This window comes from Sprattus sprattus, assembly GCF_963457725.1.
Source record: "Sprattus sprattus genome assembly, chromosome: 18".
NCBI lineage: Eukaryota > Metazoa > Chordata > Actinopteri > Clupeiformes > Clupeidae > Sprattus > Sprattus sprattus.
Window position 1 is genome coordinate 12,730,212 of NC_137916.1, and position 23,656 is coordinate 12,753,867.

At 43.2% G+C, this 23,656-nt stretch overlaps 1 protein-coding gene across 1 annotated transcript; it reads left to right on the top strand.

The window, feature by feature from the left end:
- Window positions 1-22,575: 22,575 nt before the first annotated feature.
- LOC308379103 (RING finger protein 222) lies at window positions 22,576-23,208 on the top strand (the record flags this gene model as incomplete). The annotated part of the gene is made up of 1 exon (XM_080856159.1): window positions 22,576-23,208. One exon carries the CDS (start codon window positions 22,576-22,578, stop codon window positions 23,206-23,208), a length of 633 nt encoding a protein of 210 aa, XP_080712285.1.
- Window positions 23,209-23,656: the final 448 nt, after the last annotated feature.

Consider the following 23,656-nt stretch of genomic DNA (forward strand, 5'->3'; position numbering starts at 1 on the left):
CATTTCCAATGACCTGTGCCCCTGTTGCCACATGGTCCCTAATGGTCACACCACAGTGGTAAATCCCACTATCGGCAACTTGGAAGGACTCCACTGCCAACGTCCCCTCCGCTAGAAGTGAATACTTAGAGGAGCCAGACACCAGGTACAGCTGCTCGGATGAGGACTTCCTGAAGACATGCCAGGTGAACTGAAGTTTGTCCTTGTCATCACAGTGAGCTACCCTGACATCACAGGGAATATGGAAGGACGCGTGCTCCATCTGCCATATTTCTTCGCTTGGCTCTTTGACCTCCAGGTTGCATGAGTCCCCATGGAAAACTTTGTGGAGTAACATGTTACCGTGTAAGTGTCACAAAATGGGTAGGCATCTATCTTGCATATGTACACATTCAAATACTTTTTAGTTAGTAATACTAGTCTTAAAGCTATACTGAAAGGAACTTCCTGTAGAACAGTTATATTTGTAGGTCACAGCTACAATTTCACAGCGAATAAGCTTGAACAGAACAACTACGACTGAATGAAGACCTTCACTAAAGTCTTTGCTTTCTTACACCCCTCCTGTTTCTATAACTAAGGGGAAGATTGTATGTGATCCTTACCTGCTGTGAAGAGAAGAGCAAGTGCAAGTTGATGATACATGTACGCCTTGAATGATTTATCATAACACCTCTACTCCTTTTGTGTATGAAGTTTCTGGTGTGAGCTTGGCTATTACCGTGAGACTGGCTGAGGAACGTAGATAAAGAGGGGAAAACAGAAGTGAACTATCTACAAAAGCTCTTCCTATTTCTTGCCACAGATTGAGTCACTCTTTTCAGAGAGTTTGAGTAACCTATAGTGACTCATAGGCTATCCTTTGCAGCTGAACAAAACACAAAAATAGGCCAGGTTAAGATTGTCTGAGATTACCATAAATGACACTCCTGCAACTTGTCTTTCAAAAAAGTCAGTAGTATTTTTACTGAGGCATGAATTCCACAGGTCTATGGAGAGATTACCACTTACAGTGCCCAGGATATTGTTGGGTTTCTTAATTGGCCTCAGTTAGCTTTTGTTGAGCATTGCTAGTACATTCTTCTTGTCTTTAGGTTTGGTGATTGGATTAAGCAGATTGATTGGGATGATAATGCAAGTAGCACCACAGTCAAAATTTGAATTTCACAACATCTTTGCCCAGGAGCATGCCCTCAAAAAGCTGAGGGTCACTTACTTTGTTAGTGTCCACTGCACTCACATCGTCGTCTCTACAACATGGCAACATGCCAGTGTCATACTACAACATGGCCAGTGTCATACTACAACATGGCCAGTGTCATACTACAATATGGCCAGTGTCATACTACAACATGGCCAGTGTCATACTACAACATGGCCAGTGTCATACTACAACATGCCAGTGTCAAACTACAACATGGCCAGTATCATACTACAACATGCCCAGAGATTGGCAAAAATACATCAAAATGTATTTTGATACAAAATACAAAATACCCTTCGAATAAATGTATCAAAATAAAATACAAAATACTGTTGCCAGAAAATGTAACAAAATACAAAACATGTATTTTGTATTTTTAAAATACAGGAAATTCTTTTTCAGAATTTTCAGTTTTCTCACAATTTTTTATAGCAGAACATTCAGGTTTGGGGTATTCAGTGGCGTAACATAGTTACCACGGGCCCAGGTGCAGGCTATTATGACGGGCTCTTGTCAGTGTTGTAAGGCAGTGGTTCCCAAACATTTTAGTCCCGTATCCTTTTTTTCATGTTTGTAACCGCTGCCACCACGATCCTCCCCCCACACACATATTCCGCCTATTACACCTGCCAGTGTAATTTTTTCGCTGAATATAGGTATACATCAGTATTTTTGGCAATGTGACTTGGCTATTCAGACTATTTAGATTGACATAGATATGTCTATGGGCCCTTGCTACGGGGCTATATAATGTACACAAAGCTCTGGTGAACCCAGTAAAAAAGGAAGAACAGTCAGAGAATGTCAGTGTAACTAAGCAAAGCTATTAAAAGACAACAACTTGATTGATTTTGTATATATACTGTATATATATATATATTTTTTGCAGGCAGTAGCTGTGTGACTTTCATGTTTTCACAAAACAGGGCTCTCATTGCAATCTCTATGGCTTCCGGGCTATCCCCACTGTGCTTTCGTCATACATAATTGCGTATAAGGACATCATACGGCTGTGATTAAGTCACATTCTGTCAAGATGGCTAACGTTCAATGCAACAACTCAAATTGCTCTTTGAAAGAACCTCCTTTTAGTCGGTGTACTAATGAAGACAAATTGACAAGGGTCAAGACTATCTAAGTTTTCGACCACAGCCCTGTTTTGTGAAAAAAATGGATTTAACATGAGAGTCAATGAGAGAGATCTGGGGTGATTTCCTTTTCGCCCCAAAAAGGGGCGGGCCATAAGAAGCACCACTTTTGGCAAATTGACTGATGCCTGTTTCGACAATGACATTCAGAGGCAGATCAGATGGTCTAGTGGTAGAATCAGAAAAAAAATCTCCTTCTGCCTAAACACTGGAGAAAGTATTTTGAGTATTTTAAATACAAAATTACTCCACTCTAAAGTATTTTGTTACAAATTACATTAGATTTTTTATCGGCCCTATCAAATACAAATGACAAAATACTCAAAAGTAAATTAACTAGTATTTCAAATACAAGTAATTGAAATACTGCCCATCTCTGAACATGCCAGTGTCATACTACAACATGGCCAGTATCATACTACAACATGGCTAGTGTCATACTACAACATGGCCAGTATCATACTACAACATGGCCAGTATCATACTACAACATGGCTAGTGTCATACTACAACATGGCCAGTGTCATACTACAACATGCCAGTGTCAAACTACAACATGGCCAGTGTCATACTACAACATGGCCAGTGTCATACTACAACATGGCCAGTGTCATACTACAACATGCAGTGTCATACTACAACATGGCCAGTGCAGCAGCGCAGAGATCGCCACGCCCACAGCATCCGCCGTCACAGCTAGTGGCTGAGCTGATTGATCATATGCTCCTGCACCACCATTCCAGGTGCCATCGCCAGAGTACGTGGTGCCTTATACTCCTCCTCGTACCTCATCTGCTCATCCTGGTGACATCATCTTTGCAGGACTAAGGCCACTGAGGGAGGGTCCCTACACTGAGCAACTTACTCCTCCTGGTCAAGACAGCACCTATCGTGGACCAAAGCCTAGTCAACCATCTCTAGCTGGAAGATGCTCTGCTGATAACAGACTCTTACAGCAACAGCCGGTACCCATACAGCAAGACAATGGCTTCCCTCACAGAGTGGTATGGCCAGCCACACAAGCTTGTCCTGCGGTACATCAATGAAGTCCTGGCTTCAAGTCAAGAGTGGTAACAGCAGGGCGTTCCACCTGTTTGCAGTGAAGGTAATGGCCCCAGTGGGGATGTTGGACCAGTTGGGGAAGGAGGGAAGAACAGGGCTGCAGTGTGGGTCACGTCTGCTGTCAAAGCTGCCACATGACCTGCATGCACAGTTCAAGTGCTTTGTCAACCTCATAGGGACACCAATCCCCATATCGCTGGACTTTGCTGAGTGGCTGGAGTATGAGGTCCGCGATCAGGATGATGACATGCCATTCAGTCACTCCAAAGCACCGCTGGAGGGGGGGCCAGACCATCAGAGGGGCATCAGGGTGAAGCAGAGCCCAGTGGCACGTTCCACCTCTGTCCTGGTTGGATGTGACTCCCCTGTTAGGGCAGTTGAGCCCACCAAGTCAGCACAGCCCCCACCATGAAAGTCAGAGCAGCCCAAGAAATACTGCCCATTATGTGACAACATCCAGCACTATTTTAAACAGTGCATTGCATTCAAACAGCTGTCAAAGGAACAGAAGGTGAGCTGGATCGAGACAGGGAAACGGTGCTGGTGGTGTGGAAGAGATCACCAAGCAGCGCAGTGCTACCTGAATGCCAGATGCCAGAAGTGCAACTGGAAGTGCTGGATGAAACACCAGACGGGAGAAGCCAGCCCCTGAAGCCAGTCAGCTGGTAACATGCTACCTGAATCCTGCCAGAAGGAGAAGTTGTGTGCTGCTGAAGATGATGAAGGCGTGCCTGTACAATGGCAATACGAAAATGGAGACGTACGGCATTGTTGTACCAGCAGCTAGCAGGAATACTGGGCTTGGTACTGTTTGCAAGTATAATAAAGCAGTCGGAATCGCAATATGAACTACAGCATGGAATTTACTGAACTGCTGTATAAAGTCGTGTCACTGCATTACATGAATGAGGTTCCGGTCCAAAAGCATTGAATACACAAGCCACTGCTAGGTGGCGCAGTTAACCCAATAACATCTCCCCTTTTACTGTAACAGTTTCTTAAAGGCCTTACTAGTTGAGCCCAGCGATAAACTTTCATACAAACTAAGGCACTGAAATAAACTATATGTTCAATACTCACCAGGGCTTTAATTATCCCTATAACACATTTGCATAAGCATAACACAACAACATCTTGTCTGTTTTTTTTTTTTTTTGTGTGTAGTGTAGTGTAGTGAAGTGTGTGAAAGTTCACAGGTTAAGTCTCTCTGGGGGATGGCGAGCCTGCCACTCCTTGTGCAGCTCACTGGTTGCACCGGAGTCTCTTCGGGGTTCAGATGTGCTTGGTCAGCTGCCTGAGTGGGTTGCAGAGTTGTAGGGCTCCGCGGCGTGCTATTGGGCACTGGTGTGTCCTCTTGAACGGGTGTGCTGTCCCTGCTGGACGTGCTGTTGGGGGCCATGCCTTCAGGCTGCACATAGACCTGAGGTTGAATGGGCTCTGCTGGCCGCATGTCTATTCGATTGCGGCGGTATCTGGTGCCATCTATCTCTGCAAGATATGAGCGCGTTGCCACCTGCTGGAGACACATGCCGCGGCGCCACCGTCCCGTTCTATCACCTGGAAGAGGCTTCATTCTGACACTCTGCCCAATCGGTAGCTCTGGGAGGTCTTTGGCAGATCTATCGTAGTAGTGTTTAGCAACTTGTCTTTTGTACTGAATTTTCTCTTTCACATCTGGAACAACACACGGCTCAAGTAATTCATCAGTCACTGGTAGAGGTGTCTTAAGCCTGCGCGCCATGAGCCGCTGTGCTGGGCTGCTATCCATGCCCACTGTCGGTGTGTTTCTCCAAAGCAGGATGGCTCTCCATGCATCATCTCCGGCTGTCGAAGCACGCTTTCAGGTGTTTTTTGCCATCTTCACGGCCGATTCGGCCTTGCCATTCGCCTTTGGGTGGCGTGGGGATGAGGTGATGTGCTCAAATTCCCAGTGTTGGGCAAACTGAAGGAAAAGGCCACAGTCGATCTGTGGGCCACAGCCTGTGATAACACGATCAGGTTGCCCATATCTGGCGAATTGGGCCTTGCACCTTTTGATTGCTGTTTCTGCAGATAGGTCAGGAAGGTGTTCTATTTTTATTCTATAAGTCTGAGAAATGGTCCACGATAAGCAAGAAATCCTTCCCTGCAAAGTTTAAACAAGTCCATGCTTACGATTTGCCAAGGCCGCTTGGGAAGTGGGTGTGACTGTGACATCATTGTCTCTTTTTGCAGGTTGTGAGCAAACTCATTGCATGTAGCACATTGGCCCACAAAGTCTCTGATTTCGGGCCAGAAGAGTGTCTGCCGAGCCTGTCTGTAGCAGGGCTCTGCACCTATATGGCTCTAGTGAATACGGTGCAGCATTTCTACACACAGCTTCTTGGGAATGATGACCCTCTCACTTTTGAAAAGTACCCCATTTTGCATGCTTATTTCATCCCTGAAAGTCCAGTATTCTCTGATAGCGACAGCCGTTTCCCTCTCTGGTCTGGCCAGCCCTCCAGAACTGCTGACGTCAGAAGTTGAAGGTGCTCATCCGTCTCTGTGTATTATTTGATTTTGGGCCAAGCGCTTGCTTGTAACATTGAGGTATTCAGCTTGGTCTATCAGTTCAGCTTCCAGTTGTTCCTGCTGTGTTATCGAGCATACTGACTGCCGTATGTAAAGCTTGTCTGAGCTGTGTGGGGGTGTCGTGGCTCTGCTCTAGATACATCTCTGGGCCAGGTTTGTATACCACATTCAGGCAGTAGCCCTGAAGAGTGAGCAGCATGCTTTTGAGTCGCTTAGGAGCACTGAGGAGAGGCTCGTTAAAGATGGCAATGAGTGGTTTGTGGTCTGTTTCTGTAATCACATCACTTCTGCCATAGAGGTAATAATGAAATCGCTGACAGGCAAACTATGCTTAGGCACTCCTTTTCGATTTGAGCGTAGTTGCGCTCTGCTGGCGTGCAGAGAGGTGAATGTCACTGGTTGTCCATCTTGCAAAAGACAGCATCCCAAACCGTTTTGGCTCGCGTCACTCTGCACTGTGACTGGCTTGGGGACATCATAATATTTCAAAACTGGAGCTGCCGACACTAAGCGCTTTATTTCAGCCACTGCCGCATCATGTTTTGGTACTTCCTTGTCCATGAGACGATGCAATGGTGGCACACCTCAGAGAGGCGTGGCATGAATTTGGAAAGGTATGTGACAAACCCTATAAACCTCTGCACTCCTTTGACGTCACCTCGTGCTGGCATGGCCTGAACTGCCCTCACCTTCTCGGGGTCCGGCCTGAACTTTGAATTGCAGATTCTTTAGACTAAGCTTCAGACTGACTTCCTTGCAGCGCTCCATGAGTGCGAGGAGTTTTGTGTCGTGGTCCCTGTTGGCCTCATCGTCCGAGTCACCACAGCCGACAATCAGGATGTCGTCTGCAATTGGCTCCACCCCATCTAGGCCAGCCAATAGCTCATGTTGTTTTCTCTGATAGACTTCAGGCGAAGACAGAGATGCCAAAAGGAAGTTTAAGCCAGCGCTTGAGGCCCAACGGAGTCCAGAACGTGGTGAGTAGGCTGCTCTCCCTGTCAAGCTTGCATTGAAGGAAGGCCTCACGTGCATCCACTAGTGAGAATATGCGGGCCTTGGGCATGTAGAGGACATCATCCACTGTAGGCATGATGTAGTGAGATCTTTTGAGCGCTTTGTTTAGTGGCCTTGGATCAATACAGATTCGAATCTTATCGGGCTTCTTAACAATCACCATATTACCAATCCAATCAGTAGGCTCTATTACAGAGGTTAGGTGGTCCTCTCTTTCATGTCTGTCAAATTCCGCCTTCACAGCTGCTTTGAGGGCTATTGGGACATTGCGTGGCGGGCACTGGACAGGTGTGATGGTCTCATCCAGTGCACCTCACCTGGGAGTGACCCAATGGGTGCAGTGAAAACTTCATTATATCTGCTGATAAGCTGCTGCTTAGTTAGAGACCCTGGAGACACGCAATCGACTTTGTGCAGCTCCTCAGGTATAGTGAAGTGCATCAGACCCAGGCGTTCACACGTTGAGCCAGACAACGGAGGGTATTGGTTTGAATCCACAATCTCAAAGTCTAACGGGTAAATAAGTCCCTTTATTGTGCAGTGTGTTCTGAACAGTCTGAGTGAAGTCATGACCTCACCTGAGTATAGCTTCAGTCTGGTGTGGCTTGGTGCCATTTTCTCTTTTGGTGCTGTCAAGCTAAAAAGGCACCGGATGCCTAAAAGAGCCCGGGTGATGTAATGTTGACTTTCGAACGACTCTTGAGTGACAGTTGCTATGCCAACGCCAATACGTAACCCTAACGCGATTTACTTCAGCGCATCTTGCATTGTACTTTGCTACCTGAGACCAGCTTGCTTGTATTTGACCTACAATAAACCAACCAAAACAACCATGTGCTTGATGTTTGACTTTGGTAGGAAAGTGGTTGATTCGCTAGTTGGTTATAGTATCAAAGTAAGCACATTTCATTAGCTAGCTCGTGCTAGTGTAACGAGCTATCTTGTTAGCTTGAAGCTATTCATCTGTTGTTGTGCTTAAATTAAGAAAGTCCTTAATGTGTTGTGATTTTAAGACATATCTGACGGCACCCACAATTAAATTTGAACAAAACAGGGCATTGTTTGCACAACATTTTACTAAAGAACAACAGGGGCTTGCTAGCTTTGACATGCTAGCGGACATTACTAACTTACAGGTTACCAGCAGGCAGGTGTAGCTAAAACGTTTTATTCGCTTAATATTGTGCCTAAACGGATACTATGTACCCCGACACTTTTTGGCTATCAGTCAGAGAGTCTCAAGAGTAGTTCGAAAGCCATCAGCTACGTTTTAGTCGCTTAATATTGTCGCACAAAAGGAGGAATTGCTATTAGCAATATAGATGCTAGCGCGCGAAACCTGTTGATGTGTGCTTACTTACAAAAGACCGGCAGCCAATATTAAGCGTGTAAAAAGTACCTGATGGCTTTCGAACAACTCTTGAGACTCTCTGACTGATAGCTCAAAAGTGTCCGGGTGCGTAGTGTCCGTTAAGGCACAATATTAAGCAACTAAAAAGTAGCTGATGGCTTTCGAACGACTCTGAGACTTAAAGCTAATAAGCGCCCGGCCTACGTGGTGACCGGGTTACGTAATGCTAACGTTGGCATAGAAACTGTCACTCAAGAGGCGTTCGAAAGTCAACATTACGTCACCCGGGCTCTTTTTGGCATCCGGTGCCTTTTTAGCTTAACAGTGCCACCCACATCTTTTCTTTGAGGCTCATAACATTGCAATTGGCACCAACTGACACTTTTGCCTGTCACCATTCATTTTTAGGTTCACAAACCACTTCTTTCCTTGTGTCCTGTCTGTGGAAATCGCTGAGGTCATATATAAGTATGCCTGCCTCATCATCATCATGTACTGTTTCTGCAACAGTGTCCACGGCATTTAAGTGAGACTGTCCCGACTGTTTTTTTATACAGACGTGATTTGGTTTCCCACAGGAGCGACATGTCTTACCAGATGCAGGGCAGGCATCCCTCCCTGGTTTGTGCTGATTGGGTGTCCCACAGGAGCGACATGTCTTACCAGATGTCTTACCAGGTTTGGTGAATTTGTGTACATTGCGCATAGGCTGTCTAGAGTCAGTTGTGTGAATTGCATCGTCAGATTTATGGGCCAGAGCCTTCATGCGCACATCTGTGAGTTCTGCAGCACGATACATATCAACAGCTGAGGCTAGCGTGAGGTCTTTCTCCCTCAAAAGACGGCAGTGTGTGCCTTCATCTGCTATTCCGAGGACTATCCTGTCCCTTATAAGTTCTTCCTTAAAGGTGTATTATGCAACAATTATGCTTCAGGATTAGGGTTAGGATAAGCAGTTTAACCTTAAAATAACAGCTTAAAAAAATTGGGGCACTACAATGACATTTAATATGGAGAATCGCGTCGGTGCTATTGGCATAGCAGGGTCGATAGGCATTTAACTGCGTTCTGTAGTTTCGCCTGCCGCAGCCCGCCGACCTGACTTGTTTACCTTCTGCCGATCTAGTAAGTAGCTTAATTGCCGTCTTGCTTAGTCTTGTGTTGCACTTGCTTGATGTTTGACTGTGTAAGGACAGTCATTGAGTAACTAGTTTGTCATAATATCAAAGTCAGCACATTTCAAGAGATTTCGTTAGTTTTAGCTGCTAGCATACCTTTAGCGAATAGCTATTGATCCTTATTGCACCTTTTAACTCTCCTTAATTGCAAGTAGCAGCCTTTTCCGGCAGCCTAGTCACAAATACATCTATCCCTTCCCCTTCTTCTTGTTTCTGGCTTCTAAAGACAAAACGCTCGAATATAACATTTTTCGCTGGCTTGAAATACTTCCCTAACGCATCCAGAATGCTAGGAACGTCTTTCTGCTGGTCTAATGCAGATTGTGCTTGTAGATATGCTTACGTTCACTGCCCATGACCCTCCTCAGTGTTGCTGCCTGTTACTCTTTATCTTTCATTCCAGATGCCAGTATTTAATCCTGGAAATCTTCCTTGAACGTATCCCAGCTGGCTGCTAGGTCGCCGGAGAGTTTCATCTCTGCTGTTGGTGGAATGGTGTAAGTTATGGTCGTCATCTTTGGGTTAGCACTAGCCCGTTTCGTCTGTTTTCTAGCCACCTTCAATCCAGCCCATAAAACTTTAAAATCACGTCAGTAGTGACATAAGGCAAGTCACTGACTGTCCCAAGCTTCTGACACTATGTTTGCAAGTATAATAAAGCACTCAGAGTCGCAATATGAACTACAGCATGCAGTTTACTGAACTGTATAAAGTTGTGTAACTGCATTACATGAATGAGGTTCCGGTCCAAAAGCATTGAATACACAAGCCACTGCTAGGTGGCGCAGTTAACCCAATAACAGGTACGACTTGATTTTGCATATGTTGAATTGCGCGAAGGACGACCGGGAGACAGAGGCAATGTGGTCTGTGTATGTTAGTTGGCCATGGACAATGACACCTAGATTTCTTGCTGCTTTGGAAGGAGTTCCCCATTCAGTCATAGAGCACTTTGAGTCAGAGAGCACTTTGGGATCAATTCACAAATCCCCCTTCTTTTCAACATTAATTTATTTTCTTCAATAGCCTACTCTTTCGCCAGAGTGGGTAACAGCAGAAGAGTGATGAAGAGAAAATAAATGTCTATGTAATTTTCCACATATTAAACCTGTATCACCGACACCTGGCGTGGTGGTTGACTCAATCACTGTTTGTGCATCAAAAGACAACCCTCTCGTCTGCTGCTTTTTCTGAGCGGAGGTCACCGATGGGACACCGCGTGGACATAAGCTTATTTCGCTACGTTTTTATTGTAAATATCTTAACACGTTCTTATATAACATGGTTACATCTAACAGTACATTTTAAAGGTAGCCTACTGACCGATAAAACACTAGACAGCGCCCGGGGTTCAATCCCCCTTTCGGCAGTGACGTGCCGTGAGGTTCGTAGCTGGTGAGGCACAGAAACTGGAAGTGATTACGTCATTTTGAGCTCTAGTTGTTTAAAAAAAAATATAATGTATATATACATGTATATATGTCTATGGTCTATCTGATCAGAACTGAAAAAACGTAACATTTTATTGTCTAATACCATTATTTTTAAACAATCGTTTTTTTATTGTATTATGATGAGTTATTAATAAGATATTAATAGCTACAGCTGGTGCACTTTCGTTGGAGTTCGTAAATAAAAACAAAAGTAATCCATTCACGACTTCCCTGTTCAGTGGAAATAGGTTGTCCTCTTCTCCCGCGATCATCCTTGAACAAATGCAGTCAGTGGCTAGTTTAGCTCACCTAGTCTGCTCACAACTTCAAGCCAACTGTCCTGTAGAAGCAGCCTTTAGCGTGGTTCGTGTTGTGCATGTAGTCCCGTTGGGAAACGTGAAGCACTCAAAATGTCAATACATTCTGTCCCGTCGTTTGAAGCAAAACTTTTAACTCCGGCATTGGTCTCCCATTATTTATCATTTCACATTTAATTTCACGTTTGGATTGAAAGTCCAGTTTTACGATCTGCTTCAGCTTAGCAATATGATGTTCCATTTTCGCCGTCAAGTAGAAGTGTAGAAGAAAACCAACTGACGTCAGAACCTATACCCGACAAGTGCGCTCTCGCTCACCTCCTTACCTGAGGCAGTGGTACTGCCTGCCTCACCTAAGGGATTTTTCAATGCGTTTTGAGCTTGACTCAAAGGTTCTACGCTTGCGCACGCATGCGTTAAACCAAGTTTGGAGTGATTGCGCAATCCCAGGGGAGGCACTGCCTCCCCTGCCCATAGACACCAATGCATCTGCTTCACCCACCGCACGTCCCTGTTTTCTGGAACCGGAAATGCGCAAATTCAGCGATTTTGATAATAAAAATGCTCAAAATAATCGGAATCATGCAGAAATGACACCCGTAACACAGATTACTAGAGAAATATGAATATTTATTTTATAATATATAAATATATATTATTATTATTTATTTTTTTAATCTGCCTCCCCTGCCTCCTCTGACCGCACGTCCCTGCCTTTCGGGGGAGCTTTGCAGGGATCTCTCTTGGTTTGCGGTATAACCGAAGGGAGAAATAGCACTGAAGTAACCCCTGAGCTAAACCAGCGCAACAACTGTCTCAGGTCTGTGCGTATATAACATAAATGTAACCTAGAGGGCGCTGAAAGTGCAACAAAATCATTATAAATAGGTATTTTAGACTAATGTGTTCTATCGTTTGGCAAGTAACCGTATAATAAGCGGGATAATGTATAGTCCGGCGGTCATTATCATAAAATAAATCCATTCAGGAGGAAACAAGACCCCGTCACGTCGGGGTTTATCTTTCGATAATGACCTCCGGACAATACAATATCCCTTACTTATTATATGGCAACGACAGTTAACTTTCCACATATTTAACCTGTATCAGAAGAATAGTTGGGATGAGATACTTGATTCAAATGATGTGAGCTTTACTAGCCAATACTTTACGGAGTAAAGATTTCTCAAAGTAGTCAAGAAAGAAACATAAAAGGAGTTCACTGCCATGGATAAATGAAATGTTATTCAAATGATGAGAGAAAGGGATCGAGCCCTTAAAACATATCTGAAGTCCAAACGGATAACTGATTTTTACAGCATTAAGAAACATAATGACAAGAGAACTTAAAAAAGCCAAGGCAAATTATTTCCTTGAAATAATCGTAAATTGTAAAGGAGACTCTAAACACATATGGCAATAAATAAAGAAATGAATTGGACAAAACAATATTAGAAAACAGATAGAACTCAGGATCAATGACAGTCTTTCACATGATCCGCCCATTGTGGCTGAAATGCTAAATGAATATTTTGTAGTTTCTGTGGCTGCTGTGGCTGCTGTGGCCAACAGTTTCCCTTCACACCAGCAGTATGGTGGCATTTCTCATAATCCAACTGTGTCCATATTTAAACTTGAAAAAGTATCTGAAGAACAAGTAGAGAAGATAATCGAATCATTCAAACCCAAAGAGTCAAGTGACATATTTGAAATGGACTCTGCCATGGTTAAAGACCTTTGCCTGTTGTTAAAAAGCCTACTTACCCATATTGCTAATCTGTCATTCTCTCAAGAACATGGGTGTTTTCCAGAACACTGGAAACCTGCATTTGTAGTTCCTATCTTTAAAAATGGTGATCCTCACTCAGCAGCCAATTACAGACCTATTAGTATACTTCCTTTAATGTCCAAAGTTTTGGGAAAATTAGCAGTAGAGCATCCAATTAATCATATTAACTTTAATCAGCTTTTACACCCCATGCAGCATGGTTTTACATCAAATCACTCCACCGAGACTGCAACAGTCTATTTTATTGAAAGGGTCAAGTCCCTTATGGACAGAGGAGGAGTTGTGGGTGCAGTTTTTATAGATCTCCGGAAAGCGTTTGACACGGTCAACCACAACATACTTCAGTCTAAGTTTGATCAGTTTAACTTCTGTTCTTCCGCATCCAACTGGTTCAAATCATACTTATCAACTCGAACTCAGTGTGTTAAAATAAACAATGTATTAACCAACTTCAAAAATCTGTCTACAGGTGTTCCCCAAGGTTCAATCCTCGGTCCACTTCTTTTCAGTCTTTACATTTACGATCTGCCATCTGTTTGCCAAGATTGTGAGGTTCTGATGTACGCAGACGACACTGTGATCTTTGGGTGGGGTAAGAATAACGTAGAGGTCGCTGCTTACAAAGGTCATGGTTGATGTGTCTGACTGGTTAAACAAATGTTGTCTTCAGCTTAACAATTCCAAAACTGTTGCTATGTTTTTTTTTGAAAAACCAGGAAGTCTCACATTGAACCCGATGTGTTTATTTCTGATCAAAGAATCAAGAGTGTGAAGGAAAACAAATATCTTGGTATCTTGATTGATAATCAACTTACTTTTAAAAAAACATATAAAAAATTTAAAATTCACCTTAGCCAACTTTAGGCATCTTAGAAATCACATGTCCACTGAGGCTGCTAAAATGTACTGTATATGTTCTCATTGATTTTATCTTTTATCTCACATTAACTACTGCTTAGCCACCTGGTCTACTGCAAACTCCACTATTAAGCCAGTCATGTCTCTTTACAAACAGGCTCCCAAAATACTTGACAAAGTGCTACTCGAGGGGCAGCAAGAGGAGACTGTGATATTCCTTTAAAAAAAAAAAAAAAAGAGTGTTTGTTTAGTCGGTTTTCTCAGTTAGGTCAGCCCAGGAATGGAACCATCTCCCACAGAACATTAGAGAATCAACCTCATTCAACAGCTTTAAAATACACCTTAAAACATGGTAAATAAATAAATAAAAATTTGATCATTAGTGGGTAAGCGGTATAACTTATATATTGGGATTAGATTTTTTTGTCAATGTTATGTTTGATACGTTAATGCCTTTTTTAAGTTGTTAAGCCTTTTTCACTCTGGCAGGGGGACTGCCAATGGAAACTAGCCTTTTGGCTATAATTGAGTGCATATACAGTACTGTGCAAAAGTTTTAGGCAGGTGTGAAAAAATGCTGTAAACTAAGAATGCTTTCAAAAATGGAAGTGTTAACAGTTTATTTTCATCAATTCTTCATAAATTAACAAAATGCAGTGAAGGAACAGAAGAAAATTCTAAATTAAATCAATATTTGGTGTGACCACCCTTTGCCTTCAAAAAAGCATCTATTCTTCCAGACACTTGCGCACAGTTTTTGAAGGAACTCGGCTGGTAAATTGTTCCAAACATTTTGGAGAACTAACCACAGATCTTCTGTGGCTGTAGGCTTCCTAAAATTCTTCTGTCTCTTCATGTAAACCCAGACAGACTCGATGATGTAGAGATCAGGGCTCCGTGGGGGTCATACCATCACTTGCAGGACTTTCTGTTCTTCTTTAAGCTGAAGATAGTTGTTAATGACATTGGCTGTATGTTTGGGGTTATGTTCCTACTGCAGAATACATTTGGTGGCAATCATACGCCTCCCTGATGGTATTGCATGATGGATTAGTATCTGCCTGTATTTCTCAGCATTGAGGACACCATTCATCCTGACCAAATCTCCAACTCCACTTGCAGAAATGCAGCCCCAAACTGGAAAGGAACCTCTACCAAGATTCACTGTTGCCTGCAGACTCTCATTATTGTACCTCTCTCCAGCCCTTCGGCGAACAAACTGCCTTCTTCTACAGCCAAATATTTCTAATTTTGACTCATCAGTCCAGAGCACCTTCTGCCATGTTTCTGCACCCCAGTTTCTATGTTTTCGTGCTTAGTTCAGTCACTTGGCCTTGTTCCCTTGTCGGGGTAGAGCTTTTTGGCTGCAACTCTTCCATGAAGACCACTTCTGGCCAGACTTCCCCGGACAGTAAATGTCTGTACCTGGGTACCACTGGTTTCTGCCAGTTCTGAGCTGATGCCACTGCTTGAAATCTTCCGATTTCGAAGGTAAATAAGCTTGATGTGTTTTTCATCAGCTGCATTAAGTTTCCTTGGCTGACCACTACGTCTACGATCCTCAACGTCTTCTTCTAAAGTGTTTGAGCTGCACATTTTGAAACCCCTGTCTGCTTTGAAATCTTTGTCTGGGAGAGACCCTGCTGATGCAGTATAACTATGTTGTGTCTTGTTGCTGTGCTCAGTCTTACCATGTAAATGGATACAAAATAAACATTTATTGTTTACATTTTTCAAAGCATTCTTAGTTCATAGCATTTTTTCACACCTGCCTAAAACTTTTGCACAGTACTGTACATTTTAATGTTTATTAATGTGCACTGTCCCTCTTCATCAAATAAACAAACTGAAACTGAAACCGAAATCACTGACACCTGGCGTGAAGCTTGACGCTGGACTGCAATTACTGTTTGTGCATCAAGACAACCCTCTCTCCTGTTTCTTTTTCTGAGCGGAAATGTTATCACTACGCAATGATTCCCCCTGGAGGTTGCCGATGGGACTGAAGTTGTAAAAGGGCGAGCTTCCGTGTGGTCATAAGCTTATTTTGCTACGGATTTTTGTAAATATCTAGACACGTTCTCATACAATATGGTTACATCTTAACAGTAAATTCTGAAGTTACTGACCGACAAAACGCTGGACAGCGCCCGGGGTTCGATCCCCCTTCCGGGGAAGGTGGCGGGTATCTCTACAGGAGAGAAGTCTGCTTGGAAGTAACCCCTGAGCTAAACCAGCGCGAAACAATCTGTAGGTCTGTGTGTATATAACATACATATAACCTAGAGGGCGCTGGTGAGTAGATTTAAGATGGCCTGAGTTTTAACCGATAAAACGGGTTTCGATCCCCCTTTCGGAAGAGGTTTGCGGGGATCTCTCAAGGAGAGAATTCTGCATGGAAGTAACCCCTGAGCTAAACCAGCGCGGTTTTAGCCTATGCGCATAAATGTAACCTATACGGCGCTGATGGGAAGATTTAAGATGGCCTGGGTTTAATGATAATTATAATGAAGATAATCTGGTATCTCTGTATGGGTGAACAAGGGTAGCATATCCTTACCCCAAATTATTTAAATGTTTTAATTAACAATATTTTATTTTGTTTTTAATGACTCCTCAAGGCACCTTAATGTCAGTGTAAGTGCATGTTTCAAACATTTAGGAATGGAGATATCAATACAATATACAATATATCATAAATGTATGTATACATAGATACATGTGCAGCAGTAGATAATACAAATCAAAAATGCATACAGATTTTAAGATTATAACAGTTTTCTTTTATGTGTCTCTGTGAATTTGTGGGTTTGGTTGAGAGTGTATGTGTATGCGTGTGTGAGAGTTTTTTTTTCTTTCCTCCGTGTGTCTTCCAAGTTACTAACCAAGAAAACACTGGACAGCGCCCGGGTTTCGATCCCCCTTGCGGAGGAGATCTGTATTACTTGGAACACAGAAGTAACCCTGAGCAAACCAGCATGGTGATCTTTGGGTGTTTCATGTAGATCAGGGGTATACAATTAAAATTCTAAGGGGTCCAGTTTAAAACATTTTCCTCAAGCTTGGGTCCGGAGGTCTATCACACATTTTTTATGACCGTTGATTTCACTGATATAGGACTGCATGTGTTTTATACCAACAGTCAAGGTGTGCATTATGATTCAGGGGCATATTTCCAATATAAGTACTGTACTTTAGGCGCTAGCAGTATCAGTGTCTGTTTGGTCAACAACTGACTATCAGATCAAATGAAGATCTACAAGATCGGGCATACTGGGCTTTAAGATCATGTATTTTCTGTGCTCGCAGTTCGGATTTGAGAGGGTTATTTTGATTAAATTCTTTGTGATTCATATCGTAGTGGCGTTTCACGTTGCTGCTTTTGACAAGTGCCACCGTCTCAGAGCATATCAGGCACACAGGCTTTCAGCTGCGCGCAGGCAGAGTGAACATGTACACGTCTGTCCACTCCTCTTTGAAAGCTCGGTTTTCGCTGTCTACATTTCTCTTCTTAGAGCATGCCATCTTTCTCTTCAACTGTGAACTGCAATGAATCTTGCTTTGCTTTCCCTCTCAACTGACACACACTCTTTTCTTCAGTCAATTTGTCTGCAGCTCGTGCATGCACCAGTCCCACAGCTCGCAGCTTTAAAAGCGAGCCAGTGTTACGTAGAGTAGGCTATCATCTGATTGGCTACTGGCATTATAAAGTTTAAACAAAAACATAGCCCCATATGTTGACGTTTAGCCTTATGCTGTTAACCGTTTACAACACAATTAAATACAACATTAAATGTACCCGTATTATGCGTTGAGCCTTATGCTGTTCACCGTTACAAAATTATAAAACATTACGTTAAATAAACCTACATCATGCGTTAAGACAAGCCAGATATGTTGATATTGAGCCGTGTGCTGTAAACCGTTTGTGTTTGAGCATGCGCGATGTGTGGGACTACGATGCGGTAACGACAACCCGTGTCCGCCTGTCTTCTTCTACGTCTTTTCAGTTTGTACCACAGTCTGTACTACCGTTAGAGGGCCACCAACAGGTGTGGGGGATGTACTACAGCTGCGTTCGTCCTGCCGCAAATCTCTCGTTACCAGGCTCCATCCTTACGGAATTAAAAGATTCGATTTGTGTGAAAAATGAACCCGATTCAGTGACTCTAGACTCTGTGTAAATGGGGCTTAAAGTAGGCTACTACTGAGTAGGATTGTAGCTATCTGGCAAAAACTTGGGAAAAATACGCTGATTTAACTTTTTCTCTTATCTACCCATTAACAATGTGTTGCTGAGTTGTCTTTGCTGTGATTTCTGTGGAGATGTAGCATTTAATTTGTGTTGTATAAAAAATCATGTTGCTTATATTATGTGACAGTTCTGTGCTGTGGTTTTCTGTACATAATTTGTCCTTGTTTCAGGTTTGAAAATAATTCAAATCAGAGGCGGAGATCCCATTTCTTTGGAATTTCAAGTGAAACCACAAGTCTTTTTTTCTCTTCAGATCTGCACCGCTGAATCCGGGGTATTCTGTGTAATTTCAAGTGAAACCACAAGTCTTTTTTTCTCTTCAGATCTGCACCGCTGAATCCGGGGTATGTTCCACGTGCTTCGTTACTGCACCTACTGCACTTACTGGAATAAATATTGCGCACTTTACTGGAAAAAAGATTGCACACTTTACTGGAATAAAAACAGATTGTTGCATTAACCACAAAATAAACTCCCTTTTTTCCAAAAAAGCGCTGGCGGGCCAGAATTACTCCGGGGGATGGCTGCTGACGACTCATGGTGTAGGCTACTGGGCTGATTGACTGAAACAGGGAGCTGACAGTAGCCCCACCCGTTGGAAATAATATGTGAACCAAAACACTTTGAGGAATAGGGGATCATGTTTTTTCAACACTTAAAAAACACATTGTTTTATGCTTATAATAAGCACCGCTTGTATTGTCGGGCTTTTATTTCATAATACTATATTATTAAAAAATATTTATTTGTGTTTACAATGATTGTTGGGGGGGGGGGGGGGGGGGGGGGGGCAACTTTATAGTAGGGGGGGACACGTCCCCCCTGTCATCTCCGCCTATGGTTCAAATGAAATAGCTCACTAATTAATCATATCTACACCGCTAAAAAACACAGATACAAATCTACACCCTAATATTGCAGTGTAGGCTACTAAACTCAGATGAATAATATATGAGTGTTACGTTTTTGACATTCTAATAGCATCACCTCATAGTTTCTCACATTTAAAGTAGCTGAGTTGTCATTACAGTGCATGAAATGCCCTGTATTGTTATTCCTAGGCTTTTTATTCTTCTTCTGCTTATTATTCTTTGTAGAATAGAATAGAATAGACTTTATTTGTCATTGTGCTTTAGATACACAACGAAATTAATTTGTGCAACCACTAAAAAGTGCAGTTGTGCTGGATAGAGGGTAGGAGGGTAGTGTGATTATTAAGTTCTGTGATGGCCCTGGGGATGGAACTGTTCTGCAGTCTGGAAGTGCGGGCTGTAGTGGCCCGGTAGCGCCTGCCAGAGAGTAGCAGGGTGAAGAGATGGTTTGCGGGGCGAGTCTCATCCTTCAAAATTCCACATGCACTTCGGAGGCAGCGCGTCCTAAAGATGTCATCCAGGGGAGGCAGTGGAAGTCCAACTACTCTCTCAGCAGATCTTATGACCCAACTGAGGGATTTCCTGTCCTTGTCTGTGCAGTTGACATACCATGCACTGATACAGTATGTGATCACACTTTCAATGCAACAGTGGTAAAAAGGCTTAAGCAGCTCGGGAGACAGGTTGTTTTTCATCAATATCCGCAAGAAGTAGAGCCGCTGTTGTGCTTTCTTAACTGTGGCAGTTGTGTTCATCACCCATTTCAGGTCCTCTGAGAGCATAACCCCCAGGAACTTAAAGCAGGAGGTCCTCTCTACTTCCTCACCATTGATGGTGAGGGGTTGAGGGTTCGCCTTTTGCCATCTGAAGTCGACTATGATTTCTTTTGTCTTTCTGACATTCAGGGTCAGGTTGTTTTCGTGACACCATTTTGTCAGTCTGTCAACTTCATCTCTGTAGGCACTTTCATTTTCATGGGTGATTTGTCCTACCACAGTGGTGTCATCTGCAAATTTGATTACAGTATTTGAAGGATGGGTGTTGGTGCAGTCATGTGTGTAGACGGAGTAGAGCAGGGGACTCAATACACAGCCTTGTGGAGCTCCAGTGCTGAGAGACTGCTCGAGGATTGGTGAGGAGGACCCAGTCTCACTGTCTGCAGGCGATCCGTAAGGAAATCCTTAGTCCCAGATCAAGGAGTTTGGTGATCAGCCGGTTGGGGACGATGGTATTAAAAGCCGAGCTGTAATCTATGAAGAGTAATCTCACATATATCTCCTTCTTGTCCAGGTGTGCGTTGAATGGAGGGCTGTGACGATAGCGTCCTCAGTGGACCTGTTTTCCTTGTAAGCATACTGATGCTGTTCCAGGGAGCGAGGGAGGGAAGCCTTAACGCGCTTCGCTACCAGCCTCTCAAAGCACTTGGCGATGATGGGAGTGAGCGCCACAGGTCTATAGTCATTTAAGGTGCTGATGTTACTTTGCTTGGGCACAGGTATAATAGTTGCTGTTTTAAAACAGGTTGGAACGGCCGCTTTGGCTAAATATTAAAAATGTCCGTAAAGACATTTGCGAGCTGGTATGCGCATTCTTTGAGCACTCTTCCTGGAATGCCATCTGGTACCTCTGCCTTCCGTGTGTTCACAGACCTGAGGATGAGTCTTACCTCCTCTGCTGTTACCATGGCTGTGTGGTCTGTGTCAGCAGGTGGGGGAGCAGCTCCATTATCTAGCCCAGATGTCTCGAAGCGGGCATAGAAGTGGTTGAGCTCCTCTGCTAAGGAGGTATTGATGTTTGTCGGTGGGTTGCGGCTTCCCCTGTAGTTGGTGATCTGTTGTATGCCTTGCCACACTTGTGTTGGGTCTCCGTTGGTGAAGTGGCCCTCAATCTTCTCCCTATACATGGCTTTGGCCTGCTTGATGCCTTTTTTCAGGTTGTGCCTGGCTATGCTGTACTGTGCTCTGTCACCTGATTTGAAAGCTGCGTTGCGCTCTCTCAGAAGGGCCTGGACCTCCCCAGTCATCCAGGGTTTCCTGTTAGGGGGAATCCTGATGCGGGTGTTGGTGGTAATATTTTCAATGCAGGTCCTGATGTAACAGAGGACAGCGAAGGGATACTCATTCACATCCTGATTAAAAAACAAGGTCCAGTTTGTTCTTTCAAAGCAGTCCTGGAGCTGTAGAGATGCATCTTCAGGCCACTTCCTAACAGTTTTGATGGTAGCTTCTTGTTTTTTAATGATGGGGCGATCTGCTGGAATCAGGGATAGTGACAGGTGATCAGGCTGTTAGATTGTACCGACTTCTGCGATTAATTCAGCTCGAACCGCTTAATGTAGAAACTTCATTCAAACTTCAAGGTCTTGTGAAGGACACTTATGCTATGTATTTTTCATTTTTCTGAACTTTATACTTTTTAAGATATTAAAGAAAAACGAATCTAAATTTTCCCATTGACTTACATTGGGCCATTATGACATCATAATAGGGTCATTAAACTGGCTTGCACCTGTGCTTCACTGACACCTGCGCCAATGTTCCAAGGCTCCTTTTCTCTCTGTCCCTCTCCATTCAACTGTACTGATTCAACTCTATCCCTCTCATTCTACTTTCTCTCACACTCCATCTCTCTGCTTCACTCCATTTTCTTTTCTTCTTTCAGTATTTCCCTCTTCACTCTCTCTTTACTGTCTTTATCTGGAGCCAATCTGGTTCACCCTTCTTTCCTTTCTTTTTCTTTCTTCCACTCTTCTTTCTTCTTTCACTCTTCTTTCTTTTCTTCTTTCCTTCTTTCACTCTTCTTTCCTTTTTCCACTCTTCTTTCCTTCTTTCAATCTTCTTTCTTTTCTTCTTTCCTTCTTCTTCTCTTCCTTCCTTCTTTCACTCTTATTTCTTTTCTTCTTTCCTTCTTCCACTCTTCTTTCTTTTCTTCTTCCCTTCTTTCACTCTTCTTTCTTTTCTTCTTCCACTCTTCTTTTCCTTTCTTTACTCTTTCCTTTCTTCTTTCCACCTTTCACTCTTCTTTCTTTTCTTATTCCTTTCTCAACTTTTGCATTTCATGCATTTTTCTTCAGGAAATGCATTTTCTAGTTGATAAAATGCTGCTATACCGTACTGATAATTAACACTAGCCTATAACTGGTTTGAGAATAAGGGATATTTAACCTGGACCTATAACCATGAACCCAGATTCGCCAAGTTTTTCACCCCCTTCTAAATGTGTTTGGCGATTTCAGCAGCTGAAACGTTGGTAGGCTACTATTCCTTTTAAAGTAAAAAAAAAAATCCAGTTTGACAGCATTTACCCCAAGCTATCCAACAGCATGCTGAGAGTGAATAGGACATTCTTTTACGTCTCCACCCAAACGTGACTTTCCAAGAGAACACAAGGAGGGAGTATTTTATGCCTTGACATTTTCAGACATAGGAAGAATACTTTATCCCATCAAGTAGGCTACCGCCAATGCCAGCTCTGAAGTCACTCCCGGGTCCCACACGACAACACCATCGGCCAGATTCACACCGGGACGCAAGAGGACAGGATGGGAGACCTGAAGACAGGTGTAGGGGCTCAGGATACAGACTGCCCAATTTGCTACGAATGCCTTTCAGGCACAGCTAGGACTCTAAGTTGCTCCCACACATTCTGCCACGATTGTCTGGTCAGAACTTTGGTCAGTATCAACAAGGACGGGGTCATCACGCGGGACAGTATTGTCTGTCCCATTTGCAGGCACCTCACCTTCATCACTAAACGAAATGACCCCGTGGTGACTAACCGTCTGCATGCACAGACCCAGAAGATTTTGGAAGTGCCCTTACTCGATGTACACCAACCTCTCAGTGTTCGGTCTCCAAACGTCCCACTCTTGATTACTGGACGTTTTGGCTGGATTACGCGATATTTCAGAGGGGTCTCTGAAAGGCTTAATTCACCGGATTGGATAAGACCCAGTAAAAACTCATCGGAGATTTTCATCATTAGTGAACTTGGTCGACCTATGAAAGAAGACGATTTAAATGTCCTTCCAACAACAACAACAGTAATTGTTCCAAATCAAAGGAGAAGTAGTCCGAGAATTTGTACTACTGGTCGATGTTTACTGTTCCTGTTATCAGTTTTCTCCTTACTAGCGCTTATAACCGTAACATTACCTTGGGTCTTGTTGGTTTAGTGGTTATATTGCGCGTTTCATATAGAACAGATGTAAGCAACCTCGAATTATAATGACACTTGCTATGCCTGATAAGCTTATGGAACTCTGTTAAGGACCTTTCATCTTGTCTGTATGTCTTGTTGGATAAAATAGATTAATACTAATGCTGATATAACTAGGTAATATTTAAAGCATATTGCATAAAGCATAAATTGTGAATTTTTTTTTATACTGAATAAATGTGAGTATCCAAGAAGATTATGAGTTTACTCATAATGGAACCAGACGAACTGGATATGGGTGCCACCTGTAAGAAGATAAGCAATGGTTGTCACGTTACAGGTCTCTCTGTGTGTATTCATTAGGAGGAAGTTATGTAAGATGGACCTGAATGCACCATGTGTCCCAGGTTTCTGTGACATCGGTGGTGTGTTTTTGTTTAACTGCTTTGTAAATTGTTACCATG